This window comes from Pleurodeles waltl, chromosome 1_2 (genome assembly GCF_031143425.1).
Source record: "Pleurodeles waltl isolate 20211129_DDA chromosome 1_2, aPleWal1.hap1.20221129, whole genome shotgun sequence".
Lineage (NCBI taxonomy): Eukaryota > Metazoa > Chordata > Amphibia > Caudata > Salamandridae > Pleurodeles > Pleurodeles waltl.
The window spans coordinates 749,794,543-749,816,729 of record NC_090437.1 but is presented as its reverse complement, the minus strand read 5'-3'; the positions used below and the strand labels follow the sequence as shown (position 1 = coordinate 749,816,729).

General features: G+C 42.4%; 1 protein-coding gene across 7 annotated transcripts in view; it reads right to left on the bottom strand.

Moving 5' to 3' along the window:
- The window catches only part of RAPGEF2 (Rap guanine nucleotide exchange factor 2), a 681,573-nt gene that overhangs the window by 411,657 nt on the left and 247,729 nt on the right, over positions 1-22,187 (bottom strand). For all 7 annotated transcript variants that reach the window (XM_069243519.1, XM_069243546.1, XM_069243572.1 and 4 more), the window contains exon 3: positions 5,604-5,660. In XM_069243519.1, coding sequence (XP_069099620.1) covers positions 5,604-5,660 — 57 coding nt within the window. The remainder of the gene's footprint in view (positions 1-5,603; positions 5,661-22,187) is intronic.

Genomic DNA, 22,187 nt, shown 5'->3' with positions numbered 1-22,187 from the left:
AATATCCTTGTTCAGTGCTAGAAGCACCTGAGCTAGGGTCAGCATTTTGAGCTTCTCCTGCCTGAGGTAGCGGTTCAAACTCCTCAGGTCTGGGATGGGTCTCAAACGGCCATCCTTCCTGGAGAACAAGAAATACCTGGAATAACATCCCTGACCCTTGCTCCTGCTATGGAACCAGCTCCACTGCACCCTTTAACAGCAAATTTGTACCTCCTGCTAAAGTAATGACAGGTGATCCTCTGAACAAAAGGAATTCTGTGAAGGGAGGGGGAAACTCCAGAAAGGGAAGAGCATACCCATGTTCTACAATGCTCAACACCCATGATGTTACGGACTCCCACTATTGAAGAAAATTAATTAATCTCCCCCTATGGGTAACACATGATGCTGAAAGGGGAGAGAACTAGGGCTGCTTCCCTGACCTGTTTCCACCTGAGGATGAAGTGGAGGGGGAGAAAGGTTGATGGCTGGTACCACACTGCCTAGGTCTCCCATGACCTATGCAGGACTTATATAGGGGACTGCCAGACTGCTGACCCTGTAACTGCTGCCTCCCTCGAAAGGAGGAGCTGCGGCCAAACCCCCTAAACCTATGCAAAGGCCTTTAAGTCGTGGAGAGTGTCTGAAGACCTAAAGACGTGGCAGTAACCTTACTTTCTTTAAACCTTTCCAAGGCAGGGTCTGCCTTGGCTTCAAAAAGTCTAGATCCATTGAATGGAAGAACCATTAAAGAGGATTGTACATCCGGGAAAAAACCCATTTGTTTAAGCCATGCATCCCTTCTGCTAGCAATTGAAGCCCCCATGGCTCTGGAAACGGAATCCGCAGTACCCAGGCCTGATTTTATCACCTGTTTTTCTGCCGTCTGACTATCCTGCAATAGTTTTGCAAAATGACCCCGCACATCCTGCGGCAGTTTAGGGGTGACCTCTTGACGTATCCATCAGCGCATAAATGTACCTGTCCAGCAAACATGTAGCATTCACTGATTTCAGCGCCATACTTCTAGACGAAAAGATCTTTCTCGCCGATTGCTCCATACGTTGTGGCTCCCTATCTGCAGGAGTCATAGGGAAGGAACCAGTTGCAGCTCTTGCTGAACATGAAGCTTGCACCACCAGGCTTTCAGGTGATGGATGCGGACTCAAACTGCGGGTCACCTAGTGCAACTCTATATCTCCTGGCGATGGACTGCAGGAGTAGTAACAGGATTCTTCCATACATCCTAAATTAGCTCCGACAAAGCCTCATTAAATGGTAGCAGGGGTTCCGATGATGCAGAGGAAGAGTGGAGAATCTCAGTCAAAATATTAGACTTCAATTCTGTAGTAGGCAGAGGCAAGTCTAAAAGTTTGCTGCCTTCTTAATTACCCCATGATACGAGGTAACCTCCGGATGAGGTATACCCCCAGGGTATAACAATACCCACTCAGGAGATATGTCCAACCCACTCGCTACCTCAATTCTTTCCAAGTCGTGGGAAGGCTAATGAATCTCTCCTTCCTCGAGCTCCTGCTGTTCCTCCAAAAACTGCAGGTCCACCAAGAGCCTTAAGGTTTCCCTTCTAGATTTCAGTCTGGATTCCAGGCGTGGCGTTGAAAGAGAATGCGCTGACGTTTAGGAAGCCTGTTGTGGTGCCGGTGAAGCCGGGGCCTTACTCTGAGCCGTAGTATAGTGACTCGACACCAGACAAGATCTATCCTACATCCGTATCAGCACCGGTGGCGCAATCATCTACGAAGGTGATGGTGTTTTCCTCTGGCCCGATCCAGTCCACTGGTATTGGAGTCGTGGTTAGAAAAGACATGAATGGAGCCTGCCTATACTGCACCGAAAATCCAAGATTAAAGGCCAAAGGAGCCGTAGGGCCTGCAGACTCATCAGAGGGGGATACTGACCCATTAGAAAATGCTATACATAGCATTTAAGAAGTTGGACGGGTTCGTCCCAGGAGCCGGAAAGGTCGGATATTCCTGCTCTTTTTGTGGAGGCTGGACCTGACCTGTCACCTGTTCTTCCATCTCCTGACCTGATGGGGACACAGGAGAAAAGTGTGCCAAGGGACTCAAGAGTGACACTGATATCTCCACTAAAGACGGCGCCGGTGACACCTCAGGTGATTTCGGCTGAGGAGAAAGTGTGGGACTCACTTTCCAAGACGAGCAGCTCCAAGATCTCGGCGTTAGAGGCAAAGACCGAGGATTGACATCTTGGGATAAGCAACGCCTTGAACCATGACCGCAATGCTTCTTGTGCGATCTCGAAGAGCTGTTGGACAACGATTCCTCCAGAGGCCTAGATTTTTGACTGCCCAGCTTCTCCATCTTAGCTTTTGCCAGGAGGAGCTTCCTTTCCCTTTCTTTTAGAGCCTTTGGGTTCATGCTCTGACAAGAAGAGAATCCCCTTATGTCATGGTCTGAACTTAAGCGCCAGAGGCAGCTTTTGTGAGGGTCAATGACTGACATGTGACCCCCCCACACTCCCTACGAGGCATAAAGCCAGACTTCTTCAGTGGTGACAATGTTGTACAAACAAAAACCCAACAAAAAAGCTCCCTCAAAACAGTGTAACCACCTGGAGAGGCAGAAAGCTGTTAGCTTTGAAGGCGCGAAAAAAAGGGAACTGATGTCAGCATGCTGGTGAGAACTTCTTATGACTCCGATGATGTCAGATGGAGTTGCGCGCAGAGCTGTGCCATTGTGATGTCCTTGTCGATGTGGAGAGAAGAGATTTCAGTTGAATGCTGGTGCATAGGGAGTATTCAAAAGGTTAGGAATCCACAGGTGGATGTATCCATCAGATATATATATATATCTAGAGCGAGAGAGAGAGAGAGATAGCCAGGCCCTCTGCTATCAGCCAACCCCCCCTGCATTCAGCCTTTGGCACAAAGCACATGCTATACCTTGGCCACATGCTATACTTTTAGCTCTTTCCTTTGTTTCTGGACTGTGCACAGCATTTAGCTTTGGGCAGACATCTTGGCCTGCAACCAGGGCCACCACCCAACTTTCAGTCAGAAATACCCTGATGTGCACAGCCAAGGGGTTGGGTGCAGGACCTTTGACTAACCCTCTGTCATCAACCATTCCTGTTGAGCACAGCAAACAGCCTGGCTTGCAACCAGGCCCTGTGGCCTACCTCCTGCCATCAGTTAACCCTACTGGAAGGTGACGACCTCCCTTACAAATCATAATGAAGATGTAAGGATGTACTTTAACTAGAACTACACTGAATTATTGAGCCTTAGTACATTAATTCAATAAATCCTCTTGACAGCACTGGGGCAAGAGACAAGAACCTCTTACTATGAAAATTAAGCTCTGACATTCTTTTTTATTCTATTTATGTGGTTATATATAGCCTTTGCTATGTAGGACATCCATAGGAAGCGTATACAGTAAAAAACTGGACCAGAATCCAGATATTCGTTTTAGTGATATCACACCAGTGGGTAACCAAAATGGTTATGATGCACAAGGGAAAGCAATTACTTCCCTTTTGTTCCGGCTCCTTGCCCAGGTTCCTAAAGACCAGTGTGCAGCAGTGGAATGGCAGTTTGAAGTCTCACCTGCTTCTTCCGTCCCTCCCAGGTCTCCATGGACTCTAGGGTGGCTGTGCTGTACTTACACATAACACCTGTGCCCCTATCAAATGGATGTCAGACCCGTGCTCGCAGGGTAAAAGAATCCACACTGACAAGCAGATCTCACAGGGCAGCTGTCAGTCAGCACCGTGCTAGCTCTGTGCTCCCAATGTGAGCTCACAGAATGTGGCACTAGGCACTCAGAAGACAGAATGGCACTACGGGTGGTGGAGGCGACTGGTAGGAGGCCAGGACCTTTTTTACTATTTGAGTGGGGCGGGGAGGGTAGGTAATGCAGGAGGCTGCTTTTTTAACACTAGGAGGGCAGGCCAAATTATATGTGGTTCCATCATTACTCCACGGCACATGTTTTTATTTTGGAAGCGGGGACAGATGATTTTGTGGGGGCGAACATAAAATGATATAGTAAAACAGTAATGGACATTTTTCACCTCAGGGTTCACAGTGCCATCACATAGGACTTCCACTTCACTCTACTTGTCTATCCAAAACCACCGAGGAATAACATTTTCCATCTGTAATTCTATGGATACTGCTGTCACTAAGATGTTTACACGCATGAATTTTATGGAGGCTGGTTCCATCTACAAGAATTCAACTTGAAGGACTGATCTTAAAATTAAAGAGGAGAAGGAAAGACCGAGCTGAAGGGTCTATTGCGATTGTTTATACAAAAATGTAATGATATTGGAATTTAAAAAGCAAAAGAATGCTACTGGGATGCAAAAGCAAGCAGCTTGCACAGCAGCACTGATGAACGAAAAACGACATCTTCCCAGTAATTTGAACGAAATTTCACACACCGACAGCTAAAAGGAGTGGTGAAATATAGGAGAAATAGCAGAGTGGGAATATAACAGAGGGAAGCAGAGCTTTATTTGTATATGACATTTTTTTACATGATCAAGCAAAATGATTTTGGGAGCTGTCCGCGAGCAAGAAATGAATATCAATAGATGTGAAGAAGCCATGAAAAGAACGCTTCAACAACAAAGGAATGCAAAGAGGCACTTACAATGGGTGCATTTTGCAACAAACCTTGGCTGCTCCCCTCTGGGGGTTCGGCGTTTTAAGGCCATTTTCTTGCCCTTCAATCAAGCTTTAAATTCGCTGATCCGTGGTAGGATCTGAGGAACAATTCGCAAAGTACTTCTGCCAAGGGATGTTCACGCTCCTTGATTTCCCTCATCATATTCTTTAGAGCAATTAAACAGTAGATCAAGAGCGATCCCTGGGGCATCACTTTTTGCTGGCAGCCAGAACCTCCTCAATTCAAGGGATTAAGAGCCAGGAAGGCTCTATATGAAATATAGATGCACCTCCCGGCAAACGCAGCAGCATAATGAGCATCTTTGATAAAACAGACTTCGATGTCAAGATCAGTTCACATTGTTATTAGGAATAACAGAGGCCTAATCCATGCTGAACGTTCCTACAAGAACATCTAATTGAGGAATAAAATCGCCTATTACACGTCGGCTACGGACAGGAGTAGGAGTCCTGTGAATAAATAGGGCTGTTACGCTGACAAATCACTTTATGCGTCAGTTTGGCACCGGTCAAATGTGATAACGCAGAGGCCTGGCCCTTTAAGAGTGAGTACCTGGAGGGTGGGCCTAACGGGTACACTGGCCAAGGAATTTCAAATTCTACACAATATTGAAAATGACAATTTATAACCTGGTAATTACCCCGAGCCCTCCTGTTTTGGCAGCCTCGGCGGTGAAAGGCTGGTCACCCCAACTTTGCTGTTGGTCAAGTGACAGCTTAATTTGAGAAGGAGATGACATCCCACACAGAATAATTCACACTCCTTTATCTGGCGGCCTCTACGTGCTTCCCACGGAAAAGCATCGCTGAAGGCCCCCACAGCAATCGCATCTTTACGGGCTTCGCACACCAACTGCAAAAATTCGTTCCGATTTACCGTGGCGCAAGAGGCTCAGAAAAGAGACAGCTGGTTGGCTTACACGGTAAATAAAGAAAACACACTTACTAGTAAAGGACTTCATTTGCTTCATGTCTTTCATATCGAACAGTTTCGCACATCAATCTGCGAAAAAATAAATGACAAACGTGAATAAAACACCCAAAATCAAGCTAAGTAGACACAAACACATTATACACTTTATTTGTGACAATAAACACGGTACAATTCTAACAACTACTTTCTGTGACAAAGTAAGTGAATTGGTCATATACACAAAGCTGGGCAGATTTTATCTACACTTCCTTCCATTCAGCTGCTACAATGGTCTGTAATGGTCAGAAAAGGCTGCTGTACTAAATAGGCACCATGTTCAACCCAAACGTAACCGGGTGTCCTCTGTCAAGGGCACCGTCAGACAAAAAGGAAAACGCCACACAGGTCAATTCCTCTGCCACTGAAGGGTCGTGTGGATTGTACAGTGGGTATCACGTAGTATCAAACACAGGGACATTGCCTGCAGAAACAGGAGGTTGCAATACCAAGCATTTATGAGCTCTACAAACAAGAACCTGTGAGTATAGTGAATGTTGGCAGTTCTTGGTTGGAATACTGAATTGAAATACAACACGGAGTTATCAGATTAACTAAGTACCATAGTTTCAGAGCTTTTCTGCACAATCTTCCGACTTACGGTAGTTAACAGCTCAAAGTGAGCTAGAAAAATGGGACCCAATCCTGAAAATGAGCATTGTTAACTGCTGCCATAGGTGGACATCCGGAGTCAATAAAGGAAATGAACGAGGACACTCATTTTGATATGGAAGAAATAGCTGTTCCAATGTTATTGGAACACAGGTTGAGTTAACTGACTGACTATCCATGTAATATTTTATTTATTCGCTGTATGTTGGGTCACTGGTAGCTTGGTATACCATGTCAAGCCGTTGATGTACATCTGCTTTTTTGGAGTTGCTCCAAAACAATTTTATTTTAATTTCTTGTGCCATCCATATATGTAATACACATTCACCAACTGGCCCATGAAATATATTAAACAGTTGTATTTTTTTCTGTAGAAGTGATTCATATTTATGTGCCTTCACAAAAAGGAAGTAGCTCTTGCAACATGAAAAATACACAGGTATTGTAGCAACAATCCAAACATTGGTGCCAAATAAAAAGATTTTGCTCCCTCTCTCAAACTTTTAAAGTTCATGGTTCCATGTGGTAATCTCTTTTCCAAAACGTTTAGTGCAAAAATTATTTTTCAAAAACATATTTTACTATAACATCTTTTTTCTGGGTTTTGAATTATTTTAATCAAAATTTCGACCTTCACTCAACTTTTTATTTTATCTGTTTCTATTTACATATACCTGAACTATTATTTTTTATTGGGTAAAGAACCTCCCTCAATATACATAAACATGCACACTTATACTTTATTCTAATTTGTCTGTAACTTTACTCTTTTTATTTTGTCTATTTACCATTCTTTACATAACCATTTACCACTTTAAAATGTTTACCTTATTTTTAGGTCACACGAGTAAGTGCTTTTCAACCTGTTGCAAGTATTCTGTGGGCTTTTAACCACACCCATCACTTTCACTCGTCCATGGGCTTGCCTTTCCAAAATCTCTTGATGTCATTGGTAAATGCTTTACGTTTGTCACGTCTTGGGGCAGTTTTGTTACCGCCTTGCAGATTGACTCAGTTACATGGATTATTGCACAATTGCCCATATAATTTAGCATATGCAAACTATTTTTTTCTTTTGTCTCTCCCCTTCTTGCTCCATGGCAGCCATGTACTCACAATGCGAACAGCGCAGAACAGAGCGAACTCCATCAGCGGTATTGAAGCTCTGGTCATATTGTTCACACTGTTACACAATCAGAGTAATTTCTTTTGACTCTCCCCTTCACACTCCATAGCTTTCACAAAAACACTTGTAATTGATGAATGCTTTACGAGAAGAACACAGAAATCCTCAAAGTGGCTCTCCAGACACAGCTGAAGAGCTGATACTACAATATTCACTGCACTAGGGAAACTTGCCCCATAATGCTTTGCAGGCTATTACTTTTAGAAAACATTTTTTCTCATAACTCAGCCTGTGGTCGTCCTCGGACAATGGGGCCTCCACTAAAACGTTCACAACAATGTGCTCTGTGTCTACATCACCTCTGGGTCCCCACACTAGGTTAGCGTGGACCCCACAATAATAACCTCTCCCACCATTCATTGTCTAAGCTCTCTCATGGCTGGAACCTTTGTTTTACAGCTGAGAGTAGTTTGTGTTTTAAGGGCTTTGTTTCCAATATGATTGCAGTAGGCCTGTTAGCTCAGAAAATGTGTAATGCACTATGCCTTCTAGGAGCTAAATATATTGTTACACTGCATTACTTTCTGCCATTTTCTTTCTATGTGGTTATGCCCTCCAGGGGTTAACTATATAGTTACATGACCATGTTTCTTACAAATTATATTTTCATTGTGGTGTCCTCTAGGGGCCGTTCTAAGCATTACAGTCAACATATAAGCATAATACCATATTTGCAGCACTGAAACTCGCCCCATAATGCTTTGCAGGGCATTACTTTTGCAAAACATTTTTGCTCATAACTCAGCCTGTGGTGGTCCTAGGACAATGGGACCACCATCAAAACATTCACCACAACATGCTCTTTCTGTCTACATCATATTTAGTCCACACACTAGGTTAGTGGGTCCCCAAAATAATAACTCCTCCCACCATTCATTCAGTGTCTTTTTAAGCGCTCTAATGGTTGTAACTTTAGTTTTAAAGCTGGAAGTAGTTTGTATTTTAAAGGGCTTGTTTGTAATTTCATTGTAGTAGGCCTGCTAGCCCTAAAAATGTGAAATGCGCTATGCCATCTAGGGGCTAAGTATATGGTTACAGTACATTACTTTCTGACATTTTCTTTTCATGCGGTTATGCCCTATAGGGGTTAATATGGTTACATGACCATGTTTCTTACAAATGCTATTTTCATTGTGGTGTCCTCTAGGGGCAATTCTTGAGCATTGCAGTCTAATGCCAAAACTTTATTTCCGATAAAGGTTTTTATTGGGTTTACATGACTACTGTATATGTTTTATTAATCTCTCCTTATTGCAATTATGATCATGATTCAGGCCAACTTACCATCCTTATTACACTCGGACTGAACACACTTGATATGTTTGGGTGGCCCTTTTAGTTTATTTCTCTTGTTACTCCTCGAAGGCGGTCTTGTGTCTTTTTTTGGAATTGTGTTAGCCAGCTAGCATCTCTCATTCTGGGGTGGGGAAAGTGGTATTCTATTGGAATTATCATGAAAGATTTAAGTTAGGATGCTAAATGGCAACATTTTCATTTTTGGCTGCAGATAGAAGAAGGTAAATGGAAGTGCTTTAGTTATATGCGGGGTCGCTGGAATTATGTGGCAGGGAAATACCAAATTGTGAGGCAGGGTTGAACAATTTATGTGGCAAGGAAAGTTCAGTTCTGAATTTACAACACCAGTAGCTCTAGCACTAGCAAATATGAGACCTAATGCATTGCAAATGCTTGTTTTAAATCAGTTACAAAATGTTCTTCAGTTAAAGTTACTAAATCTTACTTTTGAAATTATGCTGTCAAATTCCACAAACATTTGTGAGAAACATTTTGTGGTTATTTTTGTTTTATATAATTCATATGGTCTAAAACGTTATGGGAGTAAGATTTAGAAAATTATGTTATAACATCCTACCAAAGTTCATAGGTGGCCATGTCATCCTGAAAATCATTTGGGGTGGCTTTAGAAGGCAGAATTAATTCCTTTAACCAATTTTTTTCCATTAAGGCTTCTGGTGTTGCATAGCATGGACACAGTTTGCCTATGCTATATGCATACACAAAAGTATTTATATTTTCTGTTTTCAGAGACAGTTGAATCATTTTGACATGTTGTCAACTCAAATCAATGCCACTGAAACCAACAATGATTTGCTAGGTGTACACCAACTCCTAAGCTGTTACATGCCATCTCGTGGTGTCACTTTCAAGTACTAGTATTTCTCCGTACATCAACAACTGTACATACTGTGATGCATTCTGGTACTGGCAGAGAGCGTTAGAAAGTCCAGCCAAGACAACAAAGTAGGTTGAAGAGGCAGCAGAAGAAATTAAAGAGAGGGGCAAAGGTTGAGGGTGATTTACCTTAACTACCAAAAAAGGCTTCAAACCAAGTCGGGCTGGCCACACTGGGCGGGGTTAAGAGAATGCTGGGTAAAAGATCATCACCACGAACAGTGGATGCTTGTAGGGGGATTTGGATACGGGTATCTAAATTTAGCTTTAGCTGTTGAAGACACAAAATCATTACTTTAACCCTAGCATAAAATGTAAACTTAGGAATGTGCAGTGACTTCCAATACCAACTCACAAGCACTATGTCAGATTTCTGGGACACCCAAGGATTTGCATTTAGATTTTTAGCATGCAAGTTTATCTTATGGAAATTCTGAAAATCTGCCATAGCTCTTCCTACATACAGCTGGTTGTCTACAATGATCTTAAACATAGGCAGTCATCAAATGCTATTATTCACCATAACTGACCATAGATTGCTACCAAATTTGACTCAGGAAAACTGCCTACAAATACACACATAAAAAGAGAAAAACAAAAATGGTTATTGGAACTAAAACCGCTGAATGCACTCAGTGGCTGCTAAACTATACCTAATAAAGTCAGTTACAGTGTCAAACTAAGTGAAAGACGTGCCTATGATATGTGAGATATTGTTATTACCAGGGCCAGATGGGCATTACATTCAACCAAGCATTTCCCCATTGGGCTGGAGCCTTTGGAGGATGGTTGTGAAAGCCAAGGTTCAGTGCGGTTGCCTCTGTCACTTTCCCCTGCTTCCCCAGGTTAATTGCAGTAGGCGCAGAGGTCAGGGAGGCTTCAGAGACAGAAAGAGGGAGGGGGATGTAGAGAGAAAGAGGTAAGAGAGGGAGAGGAGAGAAAGAGAGAGAAAGAGAGAATGGATGGAAAGATGTGGTGCGTGTAGATGAAGGGAGAGAGGCTAGTTTGAGTATTTATGACAAGGCTGCATTTGGTCCCCAGACCGGCATTTGTTATTACAGGACTGGCAGTTGGCCTTTATATTGGGTATGGAATGGTGAATGGGGTAGAGGTGATGTCCTCTTGATGTGGTATGACTTACATGACTCAGGTATACACACTGTATTACTCTGTGTTTTGCCCTTTTTATCTTTTGTTGGAATTAAAGATTATTTACAAAATATATCATTCTAGGTGAAGACATACTGAGTCCACGTGTGTGACTTCAACCACCAGAACTGCACGGTAACAGAGGTGACAAGGTAAAGTTGTGTTCAGAATGGCTGAGAGCTGCGGGATATAACCTGCCTGCAAAATCAGGATCCTGTTAGAAAAGCCACTATCAAGCAGCTTTGGAAAATGATAATCACCAAAAATTAGTGAAGTGTCTGGGGACCTGTAAAACATGCATTTTATACCTAGATTTAAAAAGAAGCATTGATAAAGTTTTGGCTTTAATTTGCCTATGCTTGCACACGAAGGCATGCAGAAATGATGTTTCCAACTGACTTCGTCAATGCTTCGTAGTGGGGACAGTTGTGCGGTGCTGGCTGCATACTGGCAGTGGCATTAAGTGGTAGCAATGGGCATAGGGTGATTCTGGTGGTATCTGTGTTTATATAATTCAAGGTGGTATTGGAAATGGTGGTGCTGGGTATTGGCCATGCTGATAATGGTGGTGTTAGTGGTTCTGTTTGTAGTTTTGTAACAGTATTCATTAAAGAGGTTTGCCAGTGGTACTAGTAATGTTGAGTCATGACAAAAGCAGTCAAAAGCGCCTGCTACAGTAAAAACAGGAAGGGCTTTCTGTATGTAATTCTTGTAGTGATAAGGAACTGGATGTGACTACAAGCACCATGGTCAACCATACTCTTTCCATGTGAAATAGTCCTTCCCACACTGCAATGCATGCGCCCCAGAGGAGGCGGAAAGGTACAGCCCAACAGCATGAAGATGAAAGGGAAATAGTCCTCTGGGCTGACCTTATTAACAATGGCTCAATCCAACAGCTGAAAGAGGCTGGCTCAATTAAGCTACCATTTGCAGGGGGGTGACTAAAATCCTACACCATGTATACTGTAAGCAATAGGTCTTGCAGAAACCCATCCTGTCAACTCAGAACAAGGGCAAAACCGCCAGGTATGGGGTATGTTAAATGATCAGTTGGAGGATAATGGGCAATGTAGTCCTCTTCTGTGTAGCATACTACAGTATTAAAAACAGAGTACTTCAGGAGTCAGTAGTGTGGCAAGAGTTGTTAGGCATATTTAGAAATAATAAAGATAAGGGTATCAATAGCTTTTACTACATTGGGGTGGAGGCTTGAATTTCGGGAGCTCAGTACAAGGTCCACAACCTGGACATGATTTTTAAACAAAATCCCATCTTTGATAATCATGTAAAACATTGTATTAATCAGAGAACTTCAACTTCCAGGTAACCATGAATAGTAACGACGACACTTCAACGTTTGCTCTACTCCAGTCCCTCTTTTCCTGCTCCCTCTTCCTCTCATTTCCCATCTTTGCTTCTTGCATTTCTTCTCAGCACTACTCACCTGTGCCTTTCACCGGACCAGAAACAAGCATTTGTTTGAACAATAATATTAAGTGGTTTGGACTATAACAATTGGGTACAACAAGGCCACTCCCAGAAAACAATATTACAACACCTACAATAATACACCAAAGCAGCACAACCTCATTTACATTCCACCAGGTGCTTCACTGTCTGGCAGCAGGTTGTGAAATTCAAACCACTCTTGACAAAAAGGATGTTCAGATTCTGGGGTGCAGAATACAAAAAGGATGAAGAGCTATATTTACTTCACATCATAATCTCCTTTCTCAATCTGAGATACCCTGACTGACTCCCCTTTCCGCTCTCCTTCCATCCCCCATGTTTGAAGAACGATAGGCAACCTACTGGGCATGTTAACATAAGTAGTACAGGATAGAGTAACTATCATTAGTGGGCTAGCGATGTAGGAGGGCCACTGCACCCCAGTGAAGGCTATTTTCTAACACTTTTTTATGGGGCAGAGAGGCACTTTGTCCTCGCCTGCACTAGGGCTGCTGCTGCAGCAGTCTACGGTTCTTGACCCATTCATGACAAGATGACCATATCTTCTGATAGGGCGAGAGAACGCTTCAAGATGGAATTCAAAATTTCCTATGATTACAGAAGATGTAGCTTAGGTTCAGTGACACTCCAAGGTTATACCCAAGCTCTTGACTAGGATTCTCTGGGATACTTAACTGCATCAAGTGCATTTAAGACTATTTTCTAGCCAGCTAAAAGGCTCATAATTCTCGTAAGGAGACCCCTACCGTTATTTAGTCTTCCTCATTTGGCATCCCATTAGAGCACTAAACCCTCAGATAAATTATGGAGGAGTAGTAGACTCCGAACTAGGCATTAATATCCAAAGTGATAAAGAAACAAAAAATGAACATGCAATACAATATGTATTAAAACAGAATGATCAAAAGAGTATCAGGTTCAGTGAGACGTGCACTGGTAGGACAACATTTATATTCCTATGTTGATTACAAAATATTTTTAAACTGATATTTGAGAATGTTCATATAAAGACTATGCTCACACTTGGAAGGCTTATAATGCATATGAAGATGAGTGTTCCTCAAAGCAACAGGGTACCTTATCTCTCAAGTTCGATGGGAGGTATTTTCTTGATGTACAAATCCTGGCTCAGAGCATCTTTGCCCACCCGCCAGTTAGACTGATGCTGAGAGGATCACCGGAAGTGGATAGAGACTGTCCTATAGGTGGTTGACTCTCAGCATTTAAAGAATACCCTGTCCCCAAACTGGATGGATACTTCTTGCAAAACGATGGCTCTGTGGTGTCTAAAGGATGCTTTTAAGGCATACAGGTAGAGCAGGTATGTTGGCTATCTGGTGGGCTGCAATAAGCAACACATTTTGGAAATTAATCATTTGAAATACATACTTTTGAAATTTGACTTGGTGTGTCAGACAGCTTCAATGTAATACTGCTCACCTCTAGGTTAGGAAATTAGGAGCTGCGTCTATGTTAGGAAGATCAAGGCCCCCAAACTGCTCCACTGGCTCTGCAGACAAAGAACCTTCTTTGCATGTAGTCATGATACGCCATGCAGACGGACGGCTAGTGAAGAGCTGGTGGGTACTGGCTGCATTTACTTTGTTCTACACTACCGCACATGCCAGACGTGAAACCTCGTCATTTGTAGCTTTGTGTGAGACTTACCGGCCCTTCTCTTTCACACGGACAAAAGGCATACTGGGAAGCTATGATCTCTCTAGGGCAGTTGGCAGAAGCTTTATCTCAGCTTCAGAGAGGGACCCTAATCACATTCCACCAGAGCTTTTTTTTAAGCTTAAGCCTTTCCACTCTAGTCCTGTGCTGAAGGCACTGTTTGATGAGGTGCTTGATGTTGGGGTGCTTCCACACAACCTTTGACTTACAGACATCGTGATCCCTAAACCTGGAGCATCTTTGGATCGCAGTTGGTCATATCGTCTTATTTCCCTTATCAGTGTGAAAGTGAAAAATAATCGCCAAGGTCTTGGAAACTCACACCTTGCAATGGTGAATGACTCCGATGCACAAAGACCAATGTCGTTTTATGCCCGCCTTGCATTCGGATGCCTAACAGAACAGCACTATTAGGTTTTCATCCTGGCCACAAGCAGGTCTGAAAGGCAGAGAATACAGTTTCACCAGTAACTACTGCCAACCTCACCACAAGGCTAATTTTGAGGCCAAACCTCTAATAAGGGAAGTCAAGAGGGGACCCCGAGTTTGTGTCCATACACCAGTGGGACCACTACAGCCCAGGTACGGCTACAAAGCATTCTGGTAGGAAAAAGCCAGAGTAGGTCACTGAGCCAGTAGGATTTGTAACTGAGGCTCTGTGGCGGAAAGGACAGGATCCAGGGTGGGTCTTGCCCAAAATATAGACAGGACGTAAAATGTTAGAATGTTTCAAGAACTTGCCTATTTTCAGGTGAACCCAATTTATAAGGGAAGTCTACAGAGAGGCAATAGGGGGCTCAGAAGCCCTAGTGAGGTAGCAAGGCATAAGTCATAAAAGGCAGTACAAGAATGCCACCCTAAAATATTGAATCTGCTTAGCATGGCAGTTTACACTGGGCATTTTCTAGGGTACAGGCCTACATTCTACTGTTAAATTACAGAATATACACATATGTATATTCAACAATAATTTGAAAAAAGCAAGAGGGTTTGCTCAGTCCTTGAACAAATATTGAACTAGACTCATCTCACAAATGGAGTTTGAAACTGTTTTTGTTTGACTCAGGATACTGGGGTATGGTTGTAATCTGTGGAAAACAAAATGTTCAGTGGCCCAAACACAGAGGTGTAACTGCAAAAAGTCTGGCTTCATGGACATAATCCCTAGTAAAGTAGGAATATTATAAAAGAACATAACAAAAGTCTAGGGTGTCACAGAACAAGGAGTAAAAGATGTATGGCTAAAACAAAGCCAAATGTAAGTGAATTAAACATTAAGATTAATGTGTAAATGGCTTGAAGGATAATGCTCTATAACAAAACCAAGCTACTGTGAGGTGAACAAGGAGGGCGATGGAAGGTGGTGCGGAATGTTCACTTAAATAGCTTCATCATTTATTTTAAAAAAATCTTATTGAAAGTTTGTCTACTTTGCCCCACTGTGGTGTATACATGTTTATTAAATCAGAGGGGTTAAGGTTATACTGGCAGGCACAGCTGGTATAACTGTGATCTAACAGGCATTTTTCCAATTAGATAGTATTATTTGTAGGCCTACATTCAAGTATAACTTTAAGGGAAAGATATCACTACTGATCACATCGGGTATGCCTTTAATGACAAGGACTCCTAAAATGACTATGGTTTAGTAATAGCATACTAGTGGAGTTCTGTGTAATGTTAAGTTGTGTTACGTCTTTAGTGCCGTCAACCAAATAGTTACATCGTTTTGCATTTGATGGTCCTATGCAGTAAGCCACCTTTTCCATTTTGGCTCTACCAGCAGGCGCCACAAGAGAAATACCTATGAGCAGGCAGAAATCTAGTTTGAGCAGCAGTGGGAAAGACTTTCGAGATAATCGACAAATTCAATATTTGAGACCTTTGCCTCTTAGAAAATGTTTGTAGATTTTCTGAACGAAAATATTCCTCACCTTTGCTGCATCTTGTGATTGAAATTTGACTTCATCATATGAAAAGTTTATATAATTTGAAGAGCATATATCACAGAGTATCTAGTTTCTGCATGTCCAGCACGGAGTCTACCTACTTTTGTTAACAATACTTTAAATTTCAAGAACTCTTAAAAGACTACATTGTTTAGGTTGAATTTTGTTTAAATGACCAGATTAACAGAACCCAAGACCCATAACAGGAAAACGTCTGAATTGTGGCAAATCCCCAAAAGATGATGTTTCCATCTATTTACAATTGTTTATTGACCCACAAGGACCGCATGGAGGACAGCAATTTTTTATTTGTTTATCTTTTAGCAGGTAGAATTAACAACTGGGCAGGATCAAGCATGATGGATCACAGTTTTGTTGTAAGTGATGATGAATACTAGATGATTCAGGGCAAGTATCTTAACTTCTGGCTATTGCCGGGGGGTTTTCTGCTTGCAAGTAGAGGCAATCAAGTCCACGGTTTGGTATGTGGAGACATTCAACAAGTTATTAGCTCTAATCACCCAAGTCTCATCCAAAGTCTGTTATCTTAGTGAAATTTGAGGTTTCTTGTTTTTAAACAGGATATTGGAGAATGACTTGCCAGAAGTTTGAAGAAGCCGTTAGAAAGGCAAGTTAAACAGTGAAGGGATAGTTGATCACAGGTTTCCATTTTTTCCTAGATAAGATTTGTGTGGCAAAAAATCCAGAAGAGTTAGATTGTTATTTTCAACCGTACCTAGCAAATTCCAAAACATCATCATTAAACCAGATCTTTGTCTTCTTTAATTATTAACAATTAAGTGCTATCTGCAGCCAAACCTTTAACTTTGCCTGGCATTGTTAAATGATGGCATAGGTCTAACAACACATTTGTCAGATTGTCTTGGCTGGATTCGTAAGACAGCGGGAAATCCACTTGGCTATTTTGGGCATTCCTGCCGGCATAGGTCAAGGGTGAGCGTTTTTAAGTTTGTGAAATTGCAATGAACTTATTTAATTTGTACCTATCTTTGTCTGATAGTGATGGCAGAGTGGGAGAGTAAGGGCACAAAGATGGACTAAGTTGCCCCTCAAGGTTATTTTAGTACTTGTAGTCAACCAGCACTGCTGTATACCAAGTCCATTCCTACGCCCAAACTTAGATCCAAAAATTATGTAGCAGGGTAAACCCTACAACTAGGAAGAAACAGCCAATCGGAAAGCAATACTATATACAATACCCTAGAACGATCCGACACTGATGTCACAACGCATAGTACAACATCAGCTGGAGATAGTTTAGCTCCCTCTAACTATAGCTCCTCCATCAGTTCCACTACGATTCCTGTCTTGAAGATTACTTTAGGGGAAACTTTAACTTCAGGATAAGATGTAATCATTAATCTGTCAACAACCTTAATAAGCAACATCTTCAATGCAGAACACAGAGTCTTAATCCTAAGCATAATTGCTAGTATTCAGCTTTTTACAGTTCATCCTTAGGATACCTTACTCTATCCTTACCATAGACATGAGGCCAAAGGGACCAACGAGGAAAAAGTGGAAAGGCAAAAGAATGTACGGTGACAAAGGAAACAGGATAGTAAAATGAGAAACCGGAGGTCTGTAGAAATAGGAAATTAATTGATCAGTGAAAGGAGACAAAAAGGAAGGATAACTTTCAGAGGGAAAAAATATTGAAACTATTGACAAAGGGGAAAAGAACAGCAAGCGCAAAAATAGGGAAGTAACACTGAAAAGTCTGATCAAGGAAAGAATCATTTACTCAGGGGCACTGGTAGGGGTTTTCTAAAGCATCAGCATAAAACATCAGCAAGAACAATGTACAGGAAGTAAATATAAAATAACTAGCATCCTATTCTGTATATTAACCTAAGTAACTCCAATGATGGCAATATAAAAACATTTGTCAACATTGGTATAAATAATGCTGTATTCCTAAAACTACTGTTTTAATTGCTTTTGACATTAAATCCCCTCTTCTGCTTTTTAGAAACGGAGACCTTGCTGTGCTTATTAACTGTATGCATAACCGGTTTGTGACTATACTGGGAAGTACCAAATATTCAGATTAGTATTAAGTTACTCCTGTCCATTGGAAAGCTTAGTAGCTTTCTTATCCCTTTTTAGGGTCGGGCACAAAGCGCTCCGTCCCTGGTGTAATATCTCTATGGGCTTTTAACCACACCCATCAGTTTGTTTGGTTTGTGGGCCTGCCTTTTAAAATTTGCTTAATTTCATTAGTGAAAGGCACGCATACGTCATTCCTTTTCAGGTGTTTAGCCCTCCACAAGCGCACCGGACATCTACTGAAAACATACGAGGCTCCATGTTTTCAGTTTGGTTTCTGGACATTTTTTTCTCTTTATTTCGCAGGCAGCGCGAACTAGCTCGCGTGCTTTGCATGACATCGACCTTGTTACATGGATAATTGCACTTTTGCAGGATACATGGATAATTGGACTTTTGCCGATCCGTTTTACTGCAAGCTAACTTCTGTTTCCTTTTGTGTGTCTCCGTCATGCTTCATGGTGGCTGTGGGCTCACTTATGTGAAACTGTTTTTTTTTTTTTCAAATTACGTGGCAAGAACAGTCCAGTTAGGAGTTTAAAAAGTGAGTATCTCTAACTCGAGCAAACGCAAAACCTATGGCATTGCACATGCTTTTTTAAATAAGCATCCTCCGCTCTGAAATCCAAATCTTTTCACAAGAAGGCTAAGCACAGCAACGAATCTGAGTTCGTTTCTGGCCTTTTGTTTTTTATTTGTATTTATTTTTCCATACAAATGTTTATTGTTTTACAAATCAGTAAGACATTATAAAACAGTCAAAAAGAGGCACAGAACAGAGTAGGAATCATTAACATATAATAATCACAGATTGTCTCAAAATGCATGACGATAATACGTTGCTGCTCTTTTAAACCTCTGTGGTTAAGCCCAAGGACAAGCAGCCTATATTTGTTCTTTATGCAGCTGCTTCTTGCTGCTGTTCATGTTTAATTCATGCATGGTGTTTCCCAGCAGTGTCACCACATCCTCACAACACTGTTCATAACAGAGATAGTGTTTTTGCCTTTTACCCTGTACATTGGTCAGTACAAAAAGTTATACAGAAACTATATCAAAAGCCCCTCCTCATTCCTGTCAATCAATCTCCTGGTTGCTCCAGTCCACAACATAGCCTACGGTGCAGGTCATGCCGTAAGCTATTGCACAATGCAGGCCGCAAAAGGGGATATAGCTCTTTAAAAAGTTCAGGCACCTGGGCTCCACCAGCAAAGAGCGAGCATACAGTATTAATGACCTTACTATCATAATTAAAGATGCCATGAAGGGAATCACTGAAGTTAATTATGATCACCCCATTGGTGAGAGTAGAATGACTAATAGGAATCATAAGCCTGGTACCAGCATCAAAGCTGACATCACTACTGTGTCTTTGGCCGCCGCTCTCTATACACTGTTCACTGCTCCGACCCTGTACATTACCAGCTTCCTACAAGCAATGTGCACTATCGCACCTCTCCCATGCCCTCTTATTTAGCACCCAGTACTCCCCTCTGTCTACATTATCTCCCCCCACACCTTGTGCTCACTCTTGCACGTCGTGATCTGCAACTCCTCCTTCTTACTCTCACCAATCCCTACAGAGTTCCTATAACCTTTCTCCCATCCTGTTCTCCTGTGTTTCTTTGCCCGTTCCCACTGTTCCTCCATTTTCCCTTTCATACTTGTGTCCCACCTCAAAATGCATGCCACGTTCTTGCTGCCGGTCACTCAAGAGAACTATTTCTCCTCACAATCCTGTCCCTTTCACTAAAGGGGGTGGGCTGCTGTAAATCGAATCAAGTCCCTTCTTTTGATACATTTCTAGACTCCATCTAGAGCTGCAGAAAATGGCGCCACAATCAGGTCCCGCTCCGGTGAATGCAATTAAACTACATTTTGCTAAGAGGCCATGTTGTTTAGCCAAGCGGATGATAGACCATCGACGTGAAGCCCTGACAATTTACAATTGTCAAGCTTGATTGCAATTTCTAAACAAACTCCAAAATTAGACTCTGATTTAGTAATTTTCTCTTGCCTGTTCATATTTTGAATAGCGTGTACATTTCTTAGGCATTTTACCTCTCCATCCTCAGAAATCAAATGAGCACTGTAATAATTACATCATACATGAATTGTGCAGGATAGTAGCTTATTCATTTCATTAACAGAATATATTAATACTTCTTATGAAATGATGGCTTGCACTGTCACTCGAAGATAAACAAACGAGTTGAGTAACTGTGAGGCACCCAGTCCTAATGGTAATCTGTGCTTTACTATTTGCCTTACGTCTGGATATACTACCAATCTGCTCTAAAGGTGTTTTAAGTGTTTCCTGTTTAATGACCCCTTCAAGATGGCCACCATGCTCGGACAGGGACTGACCACTCAAAGCATACACAGTGAAGCAGCAGGTAGCAAGGACAGACTTGAATGCCATGTTACTGGTTCATCCATCCCAGGCGGGATACTTTGAGTGAGTGCCGCAAAAGACCACCTTTAAGGAGTGGCATGGGCTTGTAAAGTAAACAGTACTATTATCAGATCCTAAAGTTAGAAAAGTGAAAGAGTGCTGGCACACACTACAAGAGAGGGTGCTCTTAATCAGAAGTGTAATTCATGCATGTTGCTGTAACACACTGATACATGGGTGATGATTTCGAGCAGGACAGAGTACCTTTAAATACAACTTCAACCCTCCAGAGTTTTACACTATTTGTCCTCTGCTGGGGGAAGATTCAATATAACCTACTCATATGGGAAGCAGTCGGGGCTCGGCACGCGGGGGAGAGGGAAATAATAATTTTAAATTTTTTAAAAAAAACTTAATTCTCCACCGCTCTGCTCCTCTTTCCCTAGTCACTGCAGGTACAGGCTCCCAGCCTGTCCTGTCGCCAATCCTGATGCTGCTCGGAGCAGCGTTAGGATTGGCTGGGAGCGCCCCCAGGCAGACTGGGAGCCTGTGCTTGCTCTCTCCAGCCCGGCAACACAGTGCCGAGCTGGAGACAGCACAGTGTGTATGCGTGTTTGGCCGGCTTGAGATGGCCGGCCAAACACACTTTTTAAAAAATATATATTTTTATTAACGTTTTACTTACAAACATTTATAGTTCCGATACTGTTTTCGTTGTTTGCTTCCTTGCTCATACATGTTGATCATTATTACATTTAGGTGTTTGAAAAATCTTTACCTTGTTAACAAAATGCTCGTGGGTTAGGATGATTCTTGAGCATGCATACATTAGGTATTCATAGTCATTTATTATAACAGGTATCAATCAGGTTCTATGTGAAACTATTTACACGATGGTGACATGGGGTGTCTGTACGGTGTTGTGAGGGGGGGAGCTGTTGATATTAATTCATTCAGTTCTGTGTTATTCCCTAATTTCCAAGTCCAGAATTCTAAGGGGCGGGGATCTCTAAATGCGATTTATGATGCACTGATACTATCATACTCAATCCCCTTTAAGGCCTGCTGTGTCGTGGTGTTGCCGACTCTTTCTCTCCTGTGCCTGCTATGCTGGTACCGGTCCCACCTCTATGTTCATTATTTGGTGTCGGTGTACTACCATATACTCCTTTCCCCTGTTGTTCTAGGCTATGGGTCGTCAGTTTTTGCTCACTGAGCTCCTCTTACATGGTCTCCGTGTTCCCACTTATCTAGTAATTTCTCCCAGTCAGGGGCAATGGGTTTCGAGCGTAATCCCCTAATTTCCTCTCGTTTCAGGACCTGCAGCTCTGCTTTAGCCCACTTTGTGACATCCTTTCTCCAGATCCCTAGAGGAGGGCTATCAGAAGATCTCCATCCAAGGGCAATCTGCCTCCTAAAATGTACCAATGCTAGGTCCAGGAATCTAGCCCTTACTGACCCAGCAGCTACTTCGACATGCAGCCCCATCAGGCACACCGATGGGGACCGGTCCAGTTCTAGCTCCAGTAGCACCCCCAACTCATCCAGTACCTCTCCCCAGGCATGCCGGATCCCGGAGCACTGCCATAACACGTGGTCCTGGTCTGCATCCAGTTCTTCACACCTGGGGCATGTTCTAGTTTCGCCTCTGTAAATGATGTTTAATCTATGTGGGGGTGAGGTACGTCCTGTGTAAGTAATTATATTGAATGTACCGCAAGCGTGTGTTTCGTCATACCGTCTTGGGGTATGCTAGTGCTCTCTTCCAGGCCGATTCCGTTAAGTCTTCCCCTATCGTTTTTTCCCCAACGTTCCCTTAGTGCCTGTAAGGGTACCATGGAGCACTCAACTTGGGC